The sequence below is a fragment of the Chiloscyllium plagiosum genome, unplaced genomic scaffold (assembly GCF_037043375.1).
Source record: "Chiloscyllium plagiosum isolate Xiang-an unplaced genomic scaffold, Cpla_swu_hap1 HiC_scaffold_44, whole genome shotgun sequence".
Classification (NCBI taxonomy): domain Eukaryota; kingdom Metazoa; phylum Chordata; class Chondrichthyes; order Orectolobiformes; family Hemiscylliidae; genus Chiloscyllium; species Chiloscyllium plagiosum.
The window spans coordinates 12,051,548-12,065,426 of NW_028270182.1; the positions used below are offsets into that span (position 1 = coordinate 12,051,548).

Consider the following 13,879-nt stretch of genomic DNA (forward strand, 5'->3'; position numbering starts at 1 on the left):
ATTTAAGAGGCATTTGGATGGGTGTATGAATAGGAAGGGTTTGGAGGGATATGGGCCGGGTGCTGGCAGGTGGGACTAGATTGGGTTGGGATATCTGGTCGGCATGGACGGGTTGGACTGAAGGGTCTGTTTCCATGCTGTACATCTCTATGACTCTATGACTTTGGCCCTCGATTCCCTGACCATTGAATAACTTATCTCAGCATTCAATATACACAGGGACTCTGCACCCACGGTTCTCTATGACCAGGAGTTCCAATGACCCGCACCCTTTCGTGAGAAGGAATTTCTCCTCATCTGAAATGACAGTGTGGATACATTTACAGCAGAAGTCAGAAAAAAGCACGTGAGAGAGAGAGAAAGGAATATAAGGTCATGATGCTGGGGTGGGACAAAGAGGGTGAAGGAGGAGGATCAAGTAAGGCCTACAAGGGGCTGAATGGCCTGTTTTTGTGCTCACGAATTCTAACTCCCTCTAAGAAATGCTGTGAGGTGAATCTGTTATGGACCAGACCAGACCCCCTCAAAATATTTTCAGAAAGTTGCTTAGACCCTAACTTGATCTTAGACAGATGTAAAGTGCTGAGTTCCAGATGTAACTCGATAGGTCAAACTATTGGACGTTAAAACAAAACATAATTTATTTAAACATTGTAGTTAAACTGCAAACAAAGAACGAGGAATTTAGAATAACACAACTCTATTTGAAAACTTAACAGAATAACAGTACCTATTACTAATTAACTGTTCCATTACAGTAATATCCCATAAACACACCCCTTGGCATTAAGGCTAATTCAGACACAGATTCTCACATGCCGTTCTCCAATCCCGGAGGAAAAAAAAACATCAAGAGAAAATTGGATGATGATGGGATAGTGTAGGGGGAACGAACTGAGAACAGTTCACAGGTCGGCACAACATTGAGGGCCGAAGGGCCTGTTCTGTGCTGTATCGTTTCTCTGTTCTGTGTTCTAAAATTCAAAGAAAGCAGCAGCTGAGAGATGTTCACCGAAGCTGCCAACTCTTTTTGAGACCCCAAAGGCTTCTGCTTAAAACTAAATCAAAAACTAAAAACAAACTAGAAAGCCCAGATCTGTGAGAGCTGGCTATACCCAGGCTGATTCCATTGTTCAAACTTTAAAAGACATCCCAAGACCTCGCAAATTCTTTGAGACAGCTCGCTGCCTTACAACCTCTCTTCAAAAAAAATACCAGGACAAAATAAAGTGACAGCATCGTCACAAGATAGATTGATTTATAAATGTTGACTAAAGCAGAAAATGGTTTTCATTGAAAATGCCGAGTGATTTGTTGAAGGGGATGGCGCTATCATTACAGCTGCTGTTGTCATGAACTCGATATTGTCCCCTCAGGCCCGACTGAATCCATTTTGTCAGACTCAACCCTGGACTGGTCCACACTGACACCATCAGTATCTTCCACAAGGTAATGAAGAAATAAGTTCACAGGATGAATTGTATTGTACAATCCATGGCTCAGAGGTTAGCACTGCTGCCTCACGGTGCCAGGGAGATAGGATCGATCCCAGCCTCGGGCGACTGTCTGTGCGGAGTTTACACGTTTTCCCCTGTGTCTGCGTGGGTTTCCTCCGGGTGCTCCGGTTTCCTCCCACAGTCCAGAGACGTGCAGGTCAGGTTGGATTAGTGGTTAGCACTGCTGCCTTACGGTGCCAGGGATATAGGTTCAATCCCTGTCTGGGATAACTGTCTGTGTGCAGTTTGCACATTCTCCCCGTGTCTGTGTGGGTTTCCTCCGGGAGCTCTGGTCTCCTCCCACAGTCCAAAGACGCACAGATTAGGTTGGATTGGCCATGCTAAATCACCCAATGGTGCGCAGGTTGGGTGGGATGGCTATGGGAAATGCAGGGATAGGGTAGGGGGTTGGGTATGGGTGGGATGCTCTTCAGAGGGTCAGTATGGACTCAATGGGCTGAATAGCCTGCTTCCTCCTCTGTAGGGAAAATTCTGCTTCCTTTAACATTAATTGCAGCTGGAACAGGCACAGGCTGCCTGAGAGTGCGCGATGGGGACAGCCTCTGTTTTCCTGTCCAACTTATGATCATTGGCCTACATTAGCTCCGAGGGTGTAATGATCTCCACTTTAAGAATCTCACATTCATGTCCAGACTTTTCCCTGGCCTTGCCTGCTTGCTCCACCTTGTAACCTGTTTCTCCCTAGCTCTATAACCCTCGAAGATTTCCACAAACCCCCAGTTATGGTGTACACATCTGCCACTTCCTTCACACCATTGTCAGAAGCTGTGTCTATGGACATCTAGTACCTCGGAATTTAATTTCCATTCCTTCCTTCCTCCCCATTCGATGGATATACACGATACATGCACGCAGTAGGCCATCCACCATTCAATAAGAACATGGCTGCTCTGACATTGTTTCAAACTCCATCTTCTCATCTACACCATTTCAATAACCTTTGATTCTCTCTCTCCCATCCTTTAAACCCCTTGTTTAAATTCACCTCTGACTGGCCTCTCAGTCACCAGATATAATGTCTCCTCAACTAAGATCAGGAAACACTGGAAATACTCAGTGTATCAGACAACATTTGCAAAGAGAGACAGAGAGAGACATACAGAGGGATAGAGAGATTCGAAGGGAGAGAGAGACAGAGGGGGATAGAGACAGAGGGAGAGAGAGAGACAGAGACAGAGACAGAGACAGAGGGAAAAAGACTGAGAGAGCAAGAGAGAGAGAAAGAGAGAGAGGGAGAGAGACTGAGAGAGCAAGAGAGAGAGAGAGACAGACAGAGGGAGAGAGACGGAGAGAGCAAGCAAGAGAGAGAGAGACAGAGGGAGAGAGACTGAGAGAGCAAGCAAGAGAGAGAGAAACAGAGGGAGAGAGACTGAGAGAGCAAGCACGAGAGAGAGCCAGAGGGAGAGAGACTGAGAGAGCGAGCAAGAGAGAGAGACAGAGGGAGAGAGACTGAGAGAGCAAGCACGAGAGAGAGACAGAGGGAGAGAGACTGAGAGAGCGAGCAAGAGAGAGAGACAGAGGGAGAGAGACAGAGAGCAAGAGAGAGAGAGAGACAGACAGAGGGAGAGAGACTGAGAGAGCAAGCGAGAGAGAGAGAGAGACAGAGGGAGCGAGACTGAGAGAGCAAAAGACAGAGGGACCGAGAGAGAGGGCAGGAATGAATATATAAGATGGTGGGCAGGAGAAAATGAAAGGCAAAAGGGAATAATGGTGGAGGGTAAAAGCACATGGTAATGGGACAAAGGAGCAAGAGGTGGTTCTTGACGGCGTATAAATTGGATGTAACAAAAAACAGAAATGTGAACTCTGATTTCTCTCCACAGATGCTGCCAGAGCTTTTCCAGCGATTTCTCTTCTTGTTTCTGACTTGCAGCATCCGCAGCTCTTCTGGATTTTATTTGGTTAAATTGGATTATACTCTTGCTTGAAGTGTTTAACTCTACCTGTCAGTTCAACGTCAACTTTGTGTCTAATTAGCCTCCCATGGGACTTCTCCGAAATGATAGAAATGCCAACTGCTGTTAGTGAGGTTTATTCTGTTTTCTGGGCAACGCTATCGATGAATCTGCTCATCTCTTTGTTCTGTCTCTACACAGGCCCCCACAGATCCTGCAGTGCCACGTGGAAGAGATACCGAAAGGTATGGTCCATTCACTTTGTCCAGACTGACTCCTGCTCCCGATCGGGTCACACCACTGCCCTGTCTGTTATCTGGATCCCAAGCCAGATGGGGAAGGGTCAACTGAGAGGCCGACCTCTCTTACTCATAGAATGCTGTATCACATACACCTGCCACCCAGCACTGTTTACACTATTTTTCCAATTAAACTGATGGAAGCCAAATCTCAAAGGCACCTTATCAAATTAAAATACAATGTCATTACGCGAACGTGGAGTCACAGGTAGATAGGATAGTGAAGAAGACATTTGGTCCACTTGTCTTTATTGGTCAGAGTATTGAGTACAGGAGTCGGGAGGTCATGTTGCGGCTGTGCAGGACATTGGTTAGGCCACTGTTGGAATATTACGTGCAATTCTGGTCTCCTTCCTATCAGAAAGATGTTGTGAAACTTGAAAAGGTTCAGAAAAAATAGGGAGAGTTTGAGCTATAGGGAGAGGCTGAACAGGCTGGGGCTGTTTTCCCTGGAGCTTCGGAGGCTGAGGGGTGACCTCATAGAGGTTTATAAAATCATGAGGGACATGGATAGGGTAAATAGGCAAAGTCTTTTCCTTTTGGTGGGGGAGTTGAAACTTTATTGCTGGAACAGCGCAGCAGGTCAGGCAGCATCCAGGGAACAGGAGATTCGACGTTTCGGGCACAGGCCCTTCTTCAGGAAGGAAGAAGGGCCTGTGTCCGAAACGTCGAATCTCCTGTTCCCTGGATGCTGCCTGACCTGCTGTGCTGTTCCAGCAATAAAGTTTCAACTTTGATCTCCAGCATCTGCAGACCTCACTTTCTCCTTTTGGTGGGGGAAGTCCAGAACTAGAGGGCTTAGGTTTAGGGTGAGAGGGGAAAGATATAAAAGAGACCTGAGGGGCAACTTTTCCACGCAGAGGGTGGTACGTGTATGGAATGAGCTGCCAGAGGAAGTGGTGGAGGCTGGTACAATTACAACATCTGGATGGGTACACGAATAGGAAGGTTTTGGAGGGATATGGGCCAAGTCCTGGCAAATGGGGCTAGATTAATTTAGCATATCTGGTCGGCATGGACGGGTTGGACCGAAGGGTCTGTTTCCGTGCTGTAAGTCTCTATGACTATGACTCGATGTGATGACACACCCAGCCCTGAGATAGCCATTGGCTACAGAGCACCTGAAGTGTGCCAATAAACGCCTGGTATTCTCTCCCCAGAGCACCCTCTCCCCATTTACTGTTCCGATTACACCAACTAAAACAAATTAAACTAAATAAACAGGACTCAGACCGTTAAAGGGACACCACGATGAAGGGAAAAACCTGACGGATACCTTAACACATTTGACATTAAACTGTGGTCTGGGTGGGGGATGATGCACTCCAGCCCCTGTGCTGGTCAGCAGTCAGAGGGAGCCTGAAACCCAGCAGTGGACACTGTCTCTCCAAGCTATAGCTCAACCTCAATCTTCTTCCTGGGAGAAAGGGAGGACCTCATTCCTGATGAAGAGCTCCTGCTCAATCCGATGCTACCTGACCGGCTGTGCTTTCCCGACTTCAATCTAATTCCTGCACAGCTGCCTGGGGTTCCCAGATTGTCTCTCAAACGTTACTCACTCGAGATTCTCGATAAGTCGAGCATTTCATTTGATTAGATTGGATTCCCTACGGTATGGAAACGGGCCCTTCGGCCCAACAAGTCCATGCCGACCCTCCGAACAGCAACCCACCAAAACCTATTTGCCCACTCTATAATTATCCCTGAGTGGCGCGGTGGCTCAGTGGTTAGCACTGCTGCCTCACAGCACCAGGCACCTGAGTTCAATTCCCACCTCAGGGAACTGTCTGTGTGGAGTTTGCACATTCTCCCCGTGTCTGCGTGGGTTTCCTCCGGGTGCTCCAGTTTCCTCCCACAATCCAAAGATGTGCAGGTCAGGGTGAATTGGCCATGCTAAATTGTCCGTAGTGTTAGGTGCATTCGTCAGGGGTGAATGTAGGGGAATGGGTCTGGGTGGGTTGCTCTTCGGAGGGTCGGTGTGGACATGTTGGGCCGAAGGGCCTGTTTCCACACTGTAGGGAATTGAATCTAATCTAATGCATGTCACACGATGGGCAATTTAGCATGACCAGTCCACCCTGACCTGCACATCTTTGGACTGTGGGAGGAAACCCACGCAGACACGGGGAGAATGTGCAAACTCCACACAGACAGTCACCCGAGGCGGGAATCGAACCTGTGTCCCTGGCGCCGTGAGGCAGCAGTGCTAACCACTGAGCCACGGTGCCATGCATAGAATGGAGGCTGGAAGACTGACAAAAACAAAATCAACGTCCTAAACTTCTGTGAATGTAAATTTGGCTGACACTCCAGTCTAATCAAGGGCTTTTCTTCCTCTGGGTGCAGGCTCGAAGGGCTGAATGGCCTACTCCTGCGCCTATTGTCTATTGTCTAAATTTCCATCCTCTTCTGAAAGCCTTGAACCCAATACCATAAGATGTAGGAGCAGACACAGGCCATTCAGCCCATCGAGTCAGCCCCAGCATTCAATGATATCATTATCATGATCTTAGCGTCCTCAACTCCACTTTCCCCACGACCCACGATTCCTCTCCTGATCAAAGATCTCTCCATCTTAACCTCAACGGCTTCCTGTGTCAAACAGTTCCACAGAGACATTACCCACTGAGAGATGAAATTCCTCTTCATCTCTGTCTTAAATGGGTGACTCCTTACGCTGAGATGATACTCTCTGGCCCTAGACTCGCCCACACAAGGGCTAACAATCTCTCCTGTACCTGTCAAGCACCCTAAGAATGTAGGTCTCCCCTCATTTGGGCGGCACGGTGGCACAGTGGTTAGCACTGCTGCCTCACAGCGCCAGGGACCCGGGTTCGATTCCTGCCTCAGGCGACTTTCTGTGCGGAGTTTGCACATTCTCCCCGTGTCTGCGTGGGTTTCCTCCGGGTGCTCCGGTTTCCTCCCACAGTCCAAAGATGTGCAGAGTCAGGTGAATTGGCCATGCTAAATTGCCCGTAGTGTTAGGTAAGGGGTAAATGTAGGGGTAAGGGTGGGTTGCGCTTCGGCGGGGCGGTATGGAATTGTTGGGCCGAAGGGCCTGTTTCCACACTGTAAGTCATCTAATCTAATCATTTTTCCTAAATTCCAATGAGTACCTGCCTGACCTACTCAACGCCTGGTAATGTCCTCCTTGGTATTTGGGATTCTCCGTAATTAATTTACTCTGGATTGCTTTCAATGCCAGTCTATCTTTCCTTAGATTAAGGGTGCCAAAGTAATCACAGCTGTGGAGGGGCTGCCTTTACGGTGAGTGGAGTAAGATTTTGAAAAGACACGAGGGGCAATTTTTTTTTTTTAACACGGAGAGTGGTTTTTCTGTGGAATGAACGTCCTGAGGAAGTGGTGGAGGCAGGTACAGTTTAAAAGACATTTGGATAAGTTCATGAATAGGAAATGTTTAGAGGAATATAGGCCAACCGCATGCAGGTGGGACGAGTTTAATTTGGGATTATGGTCAGTGTGGACTGGTTAGACTGAAGGGTCTGGTTCTATTCTGTATGACTTGAATGTGACACTAAGGTGTGTGTGGATGCACTGCTCCTCCTACCTCCTTTGCAGGAGACAAGGCTTAATCGAGTTTTGTTGCCCTCCTTGTAGATTACATCACGCGCTGTGACTTTAATGATAACCTGAGACCCTACTGCCAATGGACTCAGGAATGTGACACTGACAGCGGCGAATGGATTAGAACCAATGGCGAGACCCCTACCCAGCACACGGGGCCCTCCGCCGATCAGCCCGCGCCCTGGGGGGATGGGGTGACTCACGGTAAGTTGGGGGAAGGGTGGGGGCAAGCCAAAGCAAACTGCAACCAAAAGGGGGCACCCACGAGATGGGGCAATATGTGTACCAATAGGGGCTCCAACTGTATCCCTTGGCAATTCCATACCATGTGACTCCTGGCAATTGGGTGTCATGTGATTGTGTAAGGCAGCACCCTATGACTTAGAGGCGTTGCATCACATGACTCTTGTAAGCCTGGTCTTGGGTCTCACAGTTGGATTAGGCACAGATGGACTGTGGTGGTGGTCGACGGCTCCTTGAGACTATCCCAGGTGGGGCTGAATGGCCGCCGTCCGTACCATTCTGACTGTGTGGGCTGCCTCTCCCCAGGAGGCCGACTCCCCAGTCTGCCACCAAAGAGCCAACCGTTCGACGTTGGCAACTTGTTTCACGGTGAGATCTCCACCGCCAAAATCTGGGGAGGAATCCGATTGGCCGACGGCTGCTTGTAGTCCCGCCGGCTCCAGGCTGGGGCAATGCCCCTGAGAAAGAGGCTCCAGGTGAGTGGGCATCAATTGGTGGAGGACCACATCAAGGTGGGGGAGGGGGTAGACAAAGAGGTCATGAGCCGGGAGGGTGGGGAGGTTGGGTTTGAGAGGCCGGGGGGACGGGGGGGGGGTTAAAAGGAGATATGATGGCACCCCCCCCCTCCTTTTGTTGGACATCTGCCCACCCACAGGGCACGGACCTCCTCCTGGCACGGGCTAAAGGAGAGAATGAGGCAGTATGAGGCACTTGGTTTGGCCATGCAATGGGCAGTGGAGAGCCTCAGTAGGGGCTACTCAGCCTGGCACTGCATCCCAGTGAAATGGGGGACAGGTCCAGGTCTAGACGGAGAGGCAGTTGGAAGGCCTCAGGCTTCATTAGCAACCCCCACCTGCTTTCAGGCCCAAGGGGGCCATAACACCCAACCCTCTGTCCCACCACTCACCTCTAAGCTTTTTCTGAGAGACAGCCTTGCACTGAGCAGAGGTAAGGGGTGTGAGAGGTGGGGCAGCCTGTATAACAGCCGTGACTCTCTCGCTCACCCAGGCCACTACGTCTACGAGGAGGCCAGTAACTTTGTCGCCAACCAGTTCATCCGCCTGACGAGCCCGAGCCTGAACATCAGCGGTGACGTGTGTGTTGAGTTCTCCTACCACATGTACGGACTGTTCGACGATGGGGGGACCCTCAACGTCCTGGTTGCAGAAGGACCGAGCACACTGTTGCTGTGGAATCGGACTGTGCCCCAGAGCCACGCCTGGCTGTCAGGGGCAGTCACTGTCCCAGGATCGAGCTCCAGGACCATTCAGGTGAGTCACCGCATCATGGCACGGTGGCTCGGGGGGTTAGCACCGCTGCCTCACCGCGCGAGGGACCCGGGTTCGATTCCACCCTCGGGCCACTGTCTGTGTGGAGTTTGTGCATTCTCTCCAAGTCTGCGTGGGTTTCCTCCAGGTGCTCTGGTTTCCTCCCACAGTCTCAAAGGTAGACAGGTTCAGGTGGATTGGCTGTGCTAAATTACCCATAGTGCCCAGGGATGTGCAGGTTAGGGTGGATTGGCCGTGCTAAATTACCCATAGTGTTCAGGGATGTGCAGGTTAGGGTGGATTGGCCGTGCTAAATTGTCCCATAGTGTCCAGGGATGTGCAGGTTAGGGTGGATTGGGCATGCTAAATTACCCATAGTGTTCAGGGATGTGCAGGTTAGGGTGGATTGGCCGTGCTAAATTGTCCCATAGTGTCCAGGGATGTGCAGGTTAGGGTGGATTAGCCGTGCTAAATTGCCCATAGTGTCCAGGGATGTGCAGGTTAGGTGAATTGGCCGTGCTAAATTGTCCCATAGTGTCCAGGGATGTGCAGGTTAGGGTGGATTAGCCGTGCTAAATTGCCCATAGTGTCCAGGGATGTGCAGGTTAAGGTGGATTGGCCGTGCTAAATTGTCCCATAGTGTCCAGGGATGTGCAGGTTAGATTCTTTAGTCAGGGGTAAATGTTGAGTAAAGGTTTGGAGAATAGGCCTGGGTGGGTTACTCTTCAGAGGGTTGGTGTGGATGTGTTGGGCCGAAGGGCCTGTTTCCACACTGTAGGTGATTCTATGATTCTGAGTAGAGATTCAGTGATCATCACCGAGTTGAATCATCCATTCTGTTCGGGCGCATTCCCTGGGGGGGTGAGGGGTCATGCGGGGAACAGTAGGGGGGGGTGTAGTTACATCCTTTCCCACACACTTCCATCTCCTCCATCCACCCAGCACCCTGAAACTGCACCTCCCTTCCAGTTATGCAATTGCCCCACCCACTCCCATCCATTCCCGTGGCAACCCCAGCCAGCTCCCCTATCCCATTCGCTCCCACCAACTCTAAGACTGACATCCTTCGACCCCAAACCTAAACAATAGAAGGGATCTGAAGAGATTCGAAAGGGAAACACCCTGCTAATTGGTTTCTAACACCCCCATGACCCTCCTGTGTGTGTCGTAACTGACCACCAGTATCCTGTAGATTAACTGTTCATTCCCAGAGGCTCCTGGTCGTTTTACTAGTCAACGTCGTTGATTCCAGACTTACATTTTGGATTTAAAAGTGCAAAACAAGCAGAGGAAATGACCCAGATATGACTCAAAATCTATGCTGCACCCATGCTTAATGACTGCATCGTTCAATATCCCCACCGTCCTCATTAATCTGTTTTAATGAGGAGGCAGGCCATTAGATCTCTGAAACACAAATCTCAAACTGTGTTGTTAATGTCCTTGCCTGATTGGCAAGTCTCAGATCAGCCCTGTCTCAAAGTTGTCTGCAAGCAATCAATTAACGTCCCTCACAGGATCCGACCATAACTCGAACAGCTGATGGGGCAGAAACTCTCTCTCTCTCTGTCTCTCTCTCTCTCTCTCTGTCTCTCTGTCTCTGCCTCTCTCTCTCTGTTTCTCGCTCTCTCTCTGTCTCTCTGTCTCTCTCTCTCTTCCCCCCCCCCCCCCCCCGACTTTCTCCAATGGCTTGAGCCATCGCCTTCCTGTACCTCTAGTCCAACTAGATGTCTTCCACCTTCCCCTAATTGGGGGAGATGCCTACACCATCAGCCCTCCCACGCGTGTGAGAAAGAAGGTTCCCAAGATGTCATTCTGAGGAGAAAGGGTGATCAATATTCTCGAGGAACAGATAATTACCCAGCTGCTGAAAGTGGATTCTTGCCTCATGAATATCCTTGGCTACACTTCCGACATTAGAGCAGAGACTGCAATTTTAAAGGCGTGGGGTAGAAATTCACCAAAGTTCCTCAGAAAACACCTTCCAAACCCGCAACCACTTCCATCTGGAAGGACAAGAACAGCAGATACTGGGGAACACCGCCACCTTCAAGTTCCCCTCCAAGCCTCTCACCACCCTGATTTGGAAATATATCGCTGTTTCTTCACTATCGCTGGGTCATAACCCTGAACTCCCAGCCTAACAGCACTGTGGGTCAACCCACAGCAGGTGGGACTGCAGCGGTTCAAGATGGTAGCTCACCACCACCTTCTCAAGGGGCAACTAGGGACGGGTAATAATGCTAGGCCCAGCCAGCAATACCCACCTCCCACAAATGCCACCAATTCAGAGATGTACAGCATGGAAATAGACCCTTGTGCATGTCCAGCAGTCACTTAAATGTCCCTAATGACTCTGCTTCCACCACCACCGCTGGCAACACATTCCATGCATCCACAACTCTCTGCGTTAAGAACCTACCTCTGGCATCTCCTTTATACCTTCCTCCTAATTTCTTCAAACTATGACTCCTCGTACCAGTCAATCCTGCCCTGGGAAAAAGTCTCTGGCTATTGACTCTATCCATTCCTCTCATTATCTTGTATACCTCGATCAGGTTTCCTCTCTTCCTCCTTCTCTCCAGAGAGAAAAATCTGAGCTTATTCAACCTCTCTTCATAAGGCAAGCCCTCCAGTCCAGGCAGCACCCCAGTAAACCTTCTTTGCCCCCTCTCCAAAGCCTCTGTATCTTTCCGATAGTAGGGCGACCAGAACTGGACACAATATTCCAAGTGTGAGTGGAGTTTGCATGTTCTCCCTGTATCTATGTCAGTTTCCTCCCAAAGTCCAAAGATGTGGAGTTTAGATTCCCTATAGTGTGGGAACAGGCCCTTCAGCCCAATAGGTCCATACTAAATCTCCGAAAAGTAACCCACTTAGACCCTGACAGGTGGGACTAGATTGGGTTGGGATATCTGGTCGCTATGGACGAGTTGGACCGAAGGGTCTGTTTCCGTGCTGTACATCTCTACGACTCTATATTTACCCCTGAGCCATGCACCTAACCTACATATCCCTGATCACTGTGGGCAATTTAGTGCGGCCAATTCACCCTAACCTGCACATGTTGGGACTGTGGGAGGAAACCGGAGGCTGGAATCGAACCTGGGTCCCTGGGGCTGCAAGGCAGCAGTCCTAACCACTGGGCCACCCCTGAAAGAAGCTTTGCTGGTGAACCTCTGGGAAGTGAACACCAAAGGTAATGATGCTACCACTGTACCACACACATGCCCCCCCCATGTTAAGTGGATTGGCCATGCTGCATTGCCTATAGTGTCCAAGGGTGAGTAGGTAGCCATGGGAAATGAGAGTTACAGGGATAGAGTAGGGGATTGGGTCTGGGTTGAGTGATCTTTGGAGGACCAGTGTGGACTTCATGGGCCAAATGGCCTATTTCCACACTGTAGGGATTCTATAACTGATACTGGTAGAGTGATGGTTATGTCACTGGATTAGTCGTCATCAGGGACAATCTGGGACCAAGTGCCAACACGACAGATGGTAGATTTTAAAGTCAATTCATAAAACCTGGAATCAAAAGTTCACCTCAGAATGGTGGCCAGCACGAATATCACTAATTATTGTAAAAATCCCAACCTGATTCACAGTTGTCCTTTCTTTCAGAGAAGGAGATCTGCCATCCTTACTTGGTCTGGCCTACACATGACTCCAGACCCATGTGCTTAACGCTTAACTGTCGTCTGAAATGACTGAGCAAGTCACTTTGTTTCAAGGGGCAAGGAAGTAGGGGCAGAAAGTGCTGCCCTGGCCCAGTGACCCTCCCCCCCCCCACCCCAACCTCCCATGGAAGTGTAAAGAAACATTAATCAGGGAAAGACAGAGATATTAGGTAACAAGGGAAGCTTGCAACCTAGGTTATAAGGACCATCAAAGAGAGAGAGAGAGAAGGGTAGGGGTATGGAGAGAGAAGCAAAGGGATTTAGAAGGAAAATCAGAGGGGTTTGGGTTGACTGTAAAATCAGAAGATGTGCCAGAGGTTAGATTTGGAGGTGTTCAGAGCTCCCAGAGGGTTGTGGAGGTAGGGAGAGAGGAGGAGGCCGTGGGTGGATCTGAGCACAAGGATGAGGAGATTACATTTTCTTTCATTAACGGTACACGTGTTCTTTCTTACCCCCCTTGATGGCAGGTCATCTTCGAAGCAGTGCGAGGTTTGACTGAAGTTGGTGATATCGCCCTGGACAATGTCGCCGTGGTAACCGGGCCCTGTTTCTGTGAGTGAACGCTGACTGAATGGATGGGATATTTGAATTTCTGTTTACTCATCCGTGGGATGTGGGCATCGCCGGCTTGTCCAACATTTATTGCCCACCCCGAGTTGCCGAACTGGCCGTAGAGAGACCACAGGCATACCAGAAAAGAATTACAAGGTTGAATGCAGATGGAAAGATAAGAACTCTCAGGAAAGATTGAACATTCGAGAGTTCCTTTCGCCAAGACAAAACAGGGCAACTCAGTAAAAGTCTTTAAAATTATGAAAGAGTTCAATAGGACAAAATGGGTTTCCATTTTTTTTAGATTAGATTAGATTAGATTACAGTGTGGAAACAGGCCCTTCAGCCCAACAAGTCCACACCGACCCGCCGAAGCGCAACCCACCCATACCCCTACATTTACCCCTGCATCTAACACTACGGGCAATTTAGCACGGCCAATTCACCCTGACCTGCACATCTTTGGACTGTGGGAGGAAACCGGAGCACCCGGAGGAAACCCACGCAGACACGGGGAGAATGTGCAAACTCCACACAGTCAGTTGCCTGAGGCGGGAATTGAACCCGGGTCTCTGGCGCTGTGAGGCAGAAGTGCTAACCACCGTGCCACCGTGCCGCCCACAAGTGGTTCATAAATTTAAGAATCAAACAGAATTAAAGCACAGAAGGAGGCCATTTGGCCCCTCATCCGTGCTGGCTCTCCACATGAACAATGCACCTAGGGTCACTCCTTCATCTTCTTCCCATCACATTCCTCCTTTTAGGGCAATTATCCAAGGCCAACATGAAACCCCTCAGATGAACCTGCCTCCATCACAGTACATTTCACATCCTCAACCA

At 49.6% G+C, this 13,879-nt stretch overlaps 1 protein-coding gene across 1 annotated transcript in view; it reads left to right on the forward strand.

The window, feature by feature from the left end:
• LOC122544398 (uncharacterized) overlaps positions 1-13,879 on the forward strand; it is a 150,101-nt gene that overhangs the window by 30,365 nt on the left and 105,857 nt on the right. Inside the window, exons 12-16 of the mRNA XM_087983038.1 lie at positions 1,377-1,449; positions 3,614-3,657; positions 7,330-7,500; positions 8,548-8,810; positions 12,955-13,039. Of these exons, the coding sequence (XP_087839164.1) occupies positions 1,377-1,449; positions 3,614-3,657; positions 7,330-7,500; positions 8,548-8,810; positions 12,955-13,039 (636 nt within the window). The remainder of the gene's footprint in view (positions 1-1,376; positions 1,450-3,613; positions 3,658-7,329; positions 7,501-8,547; positions 8,811-12,954; positions 13,040-13,879) is intronic.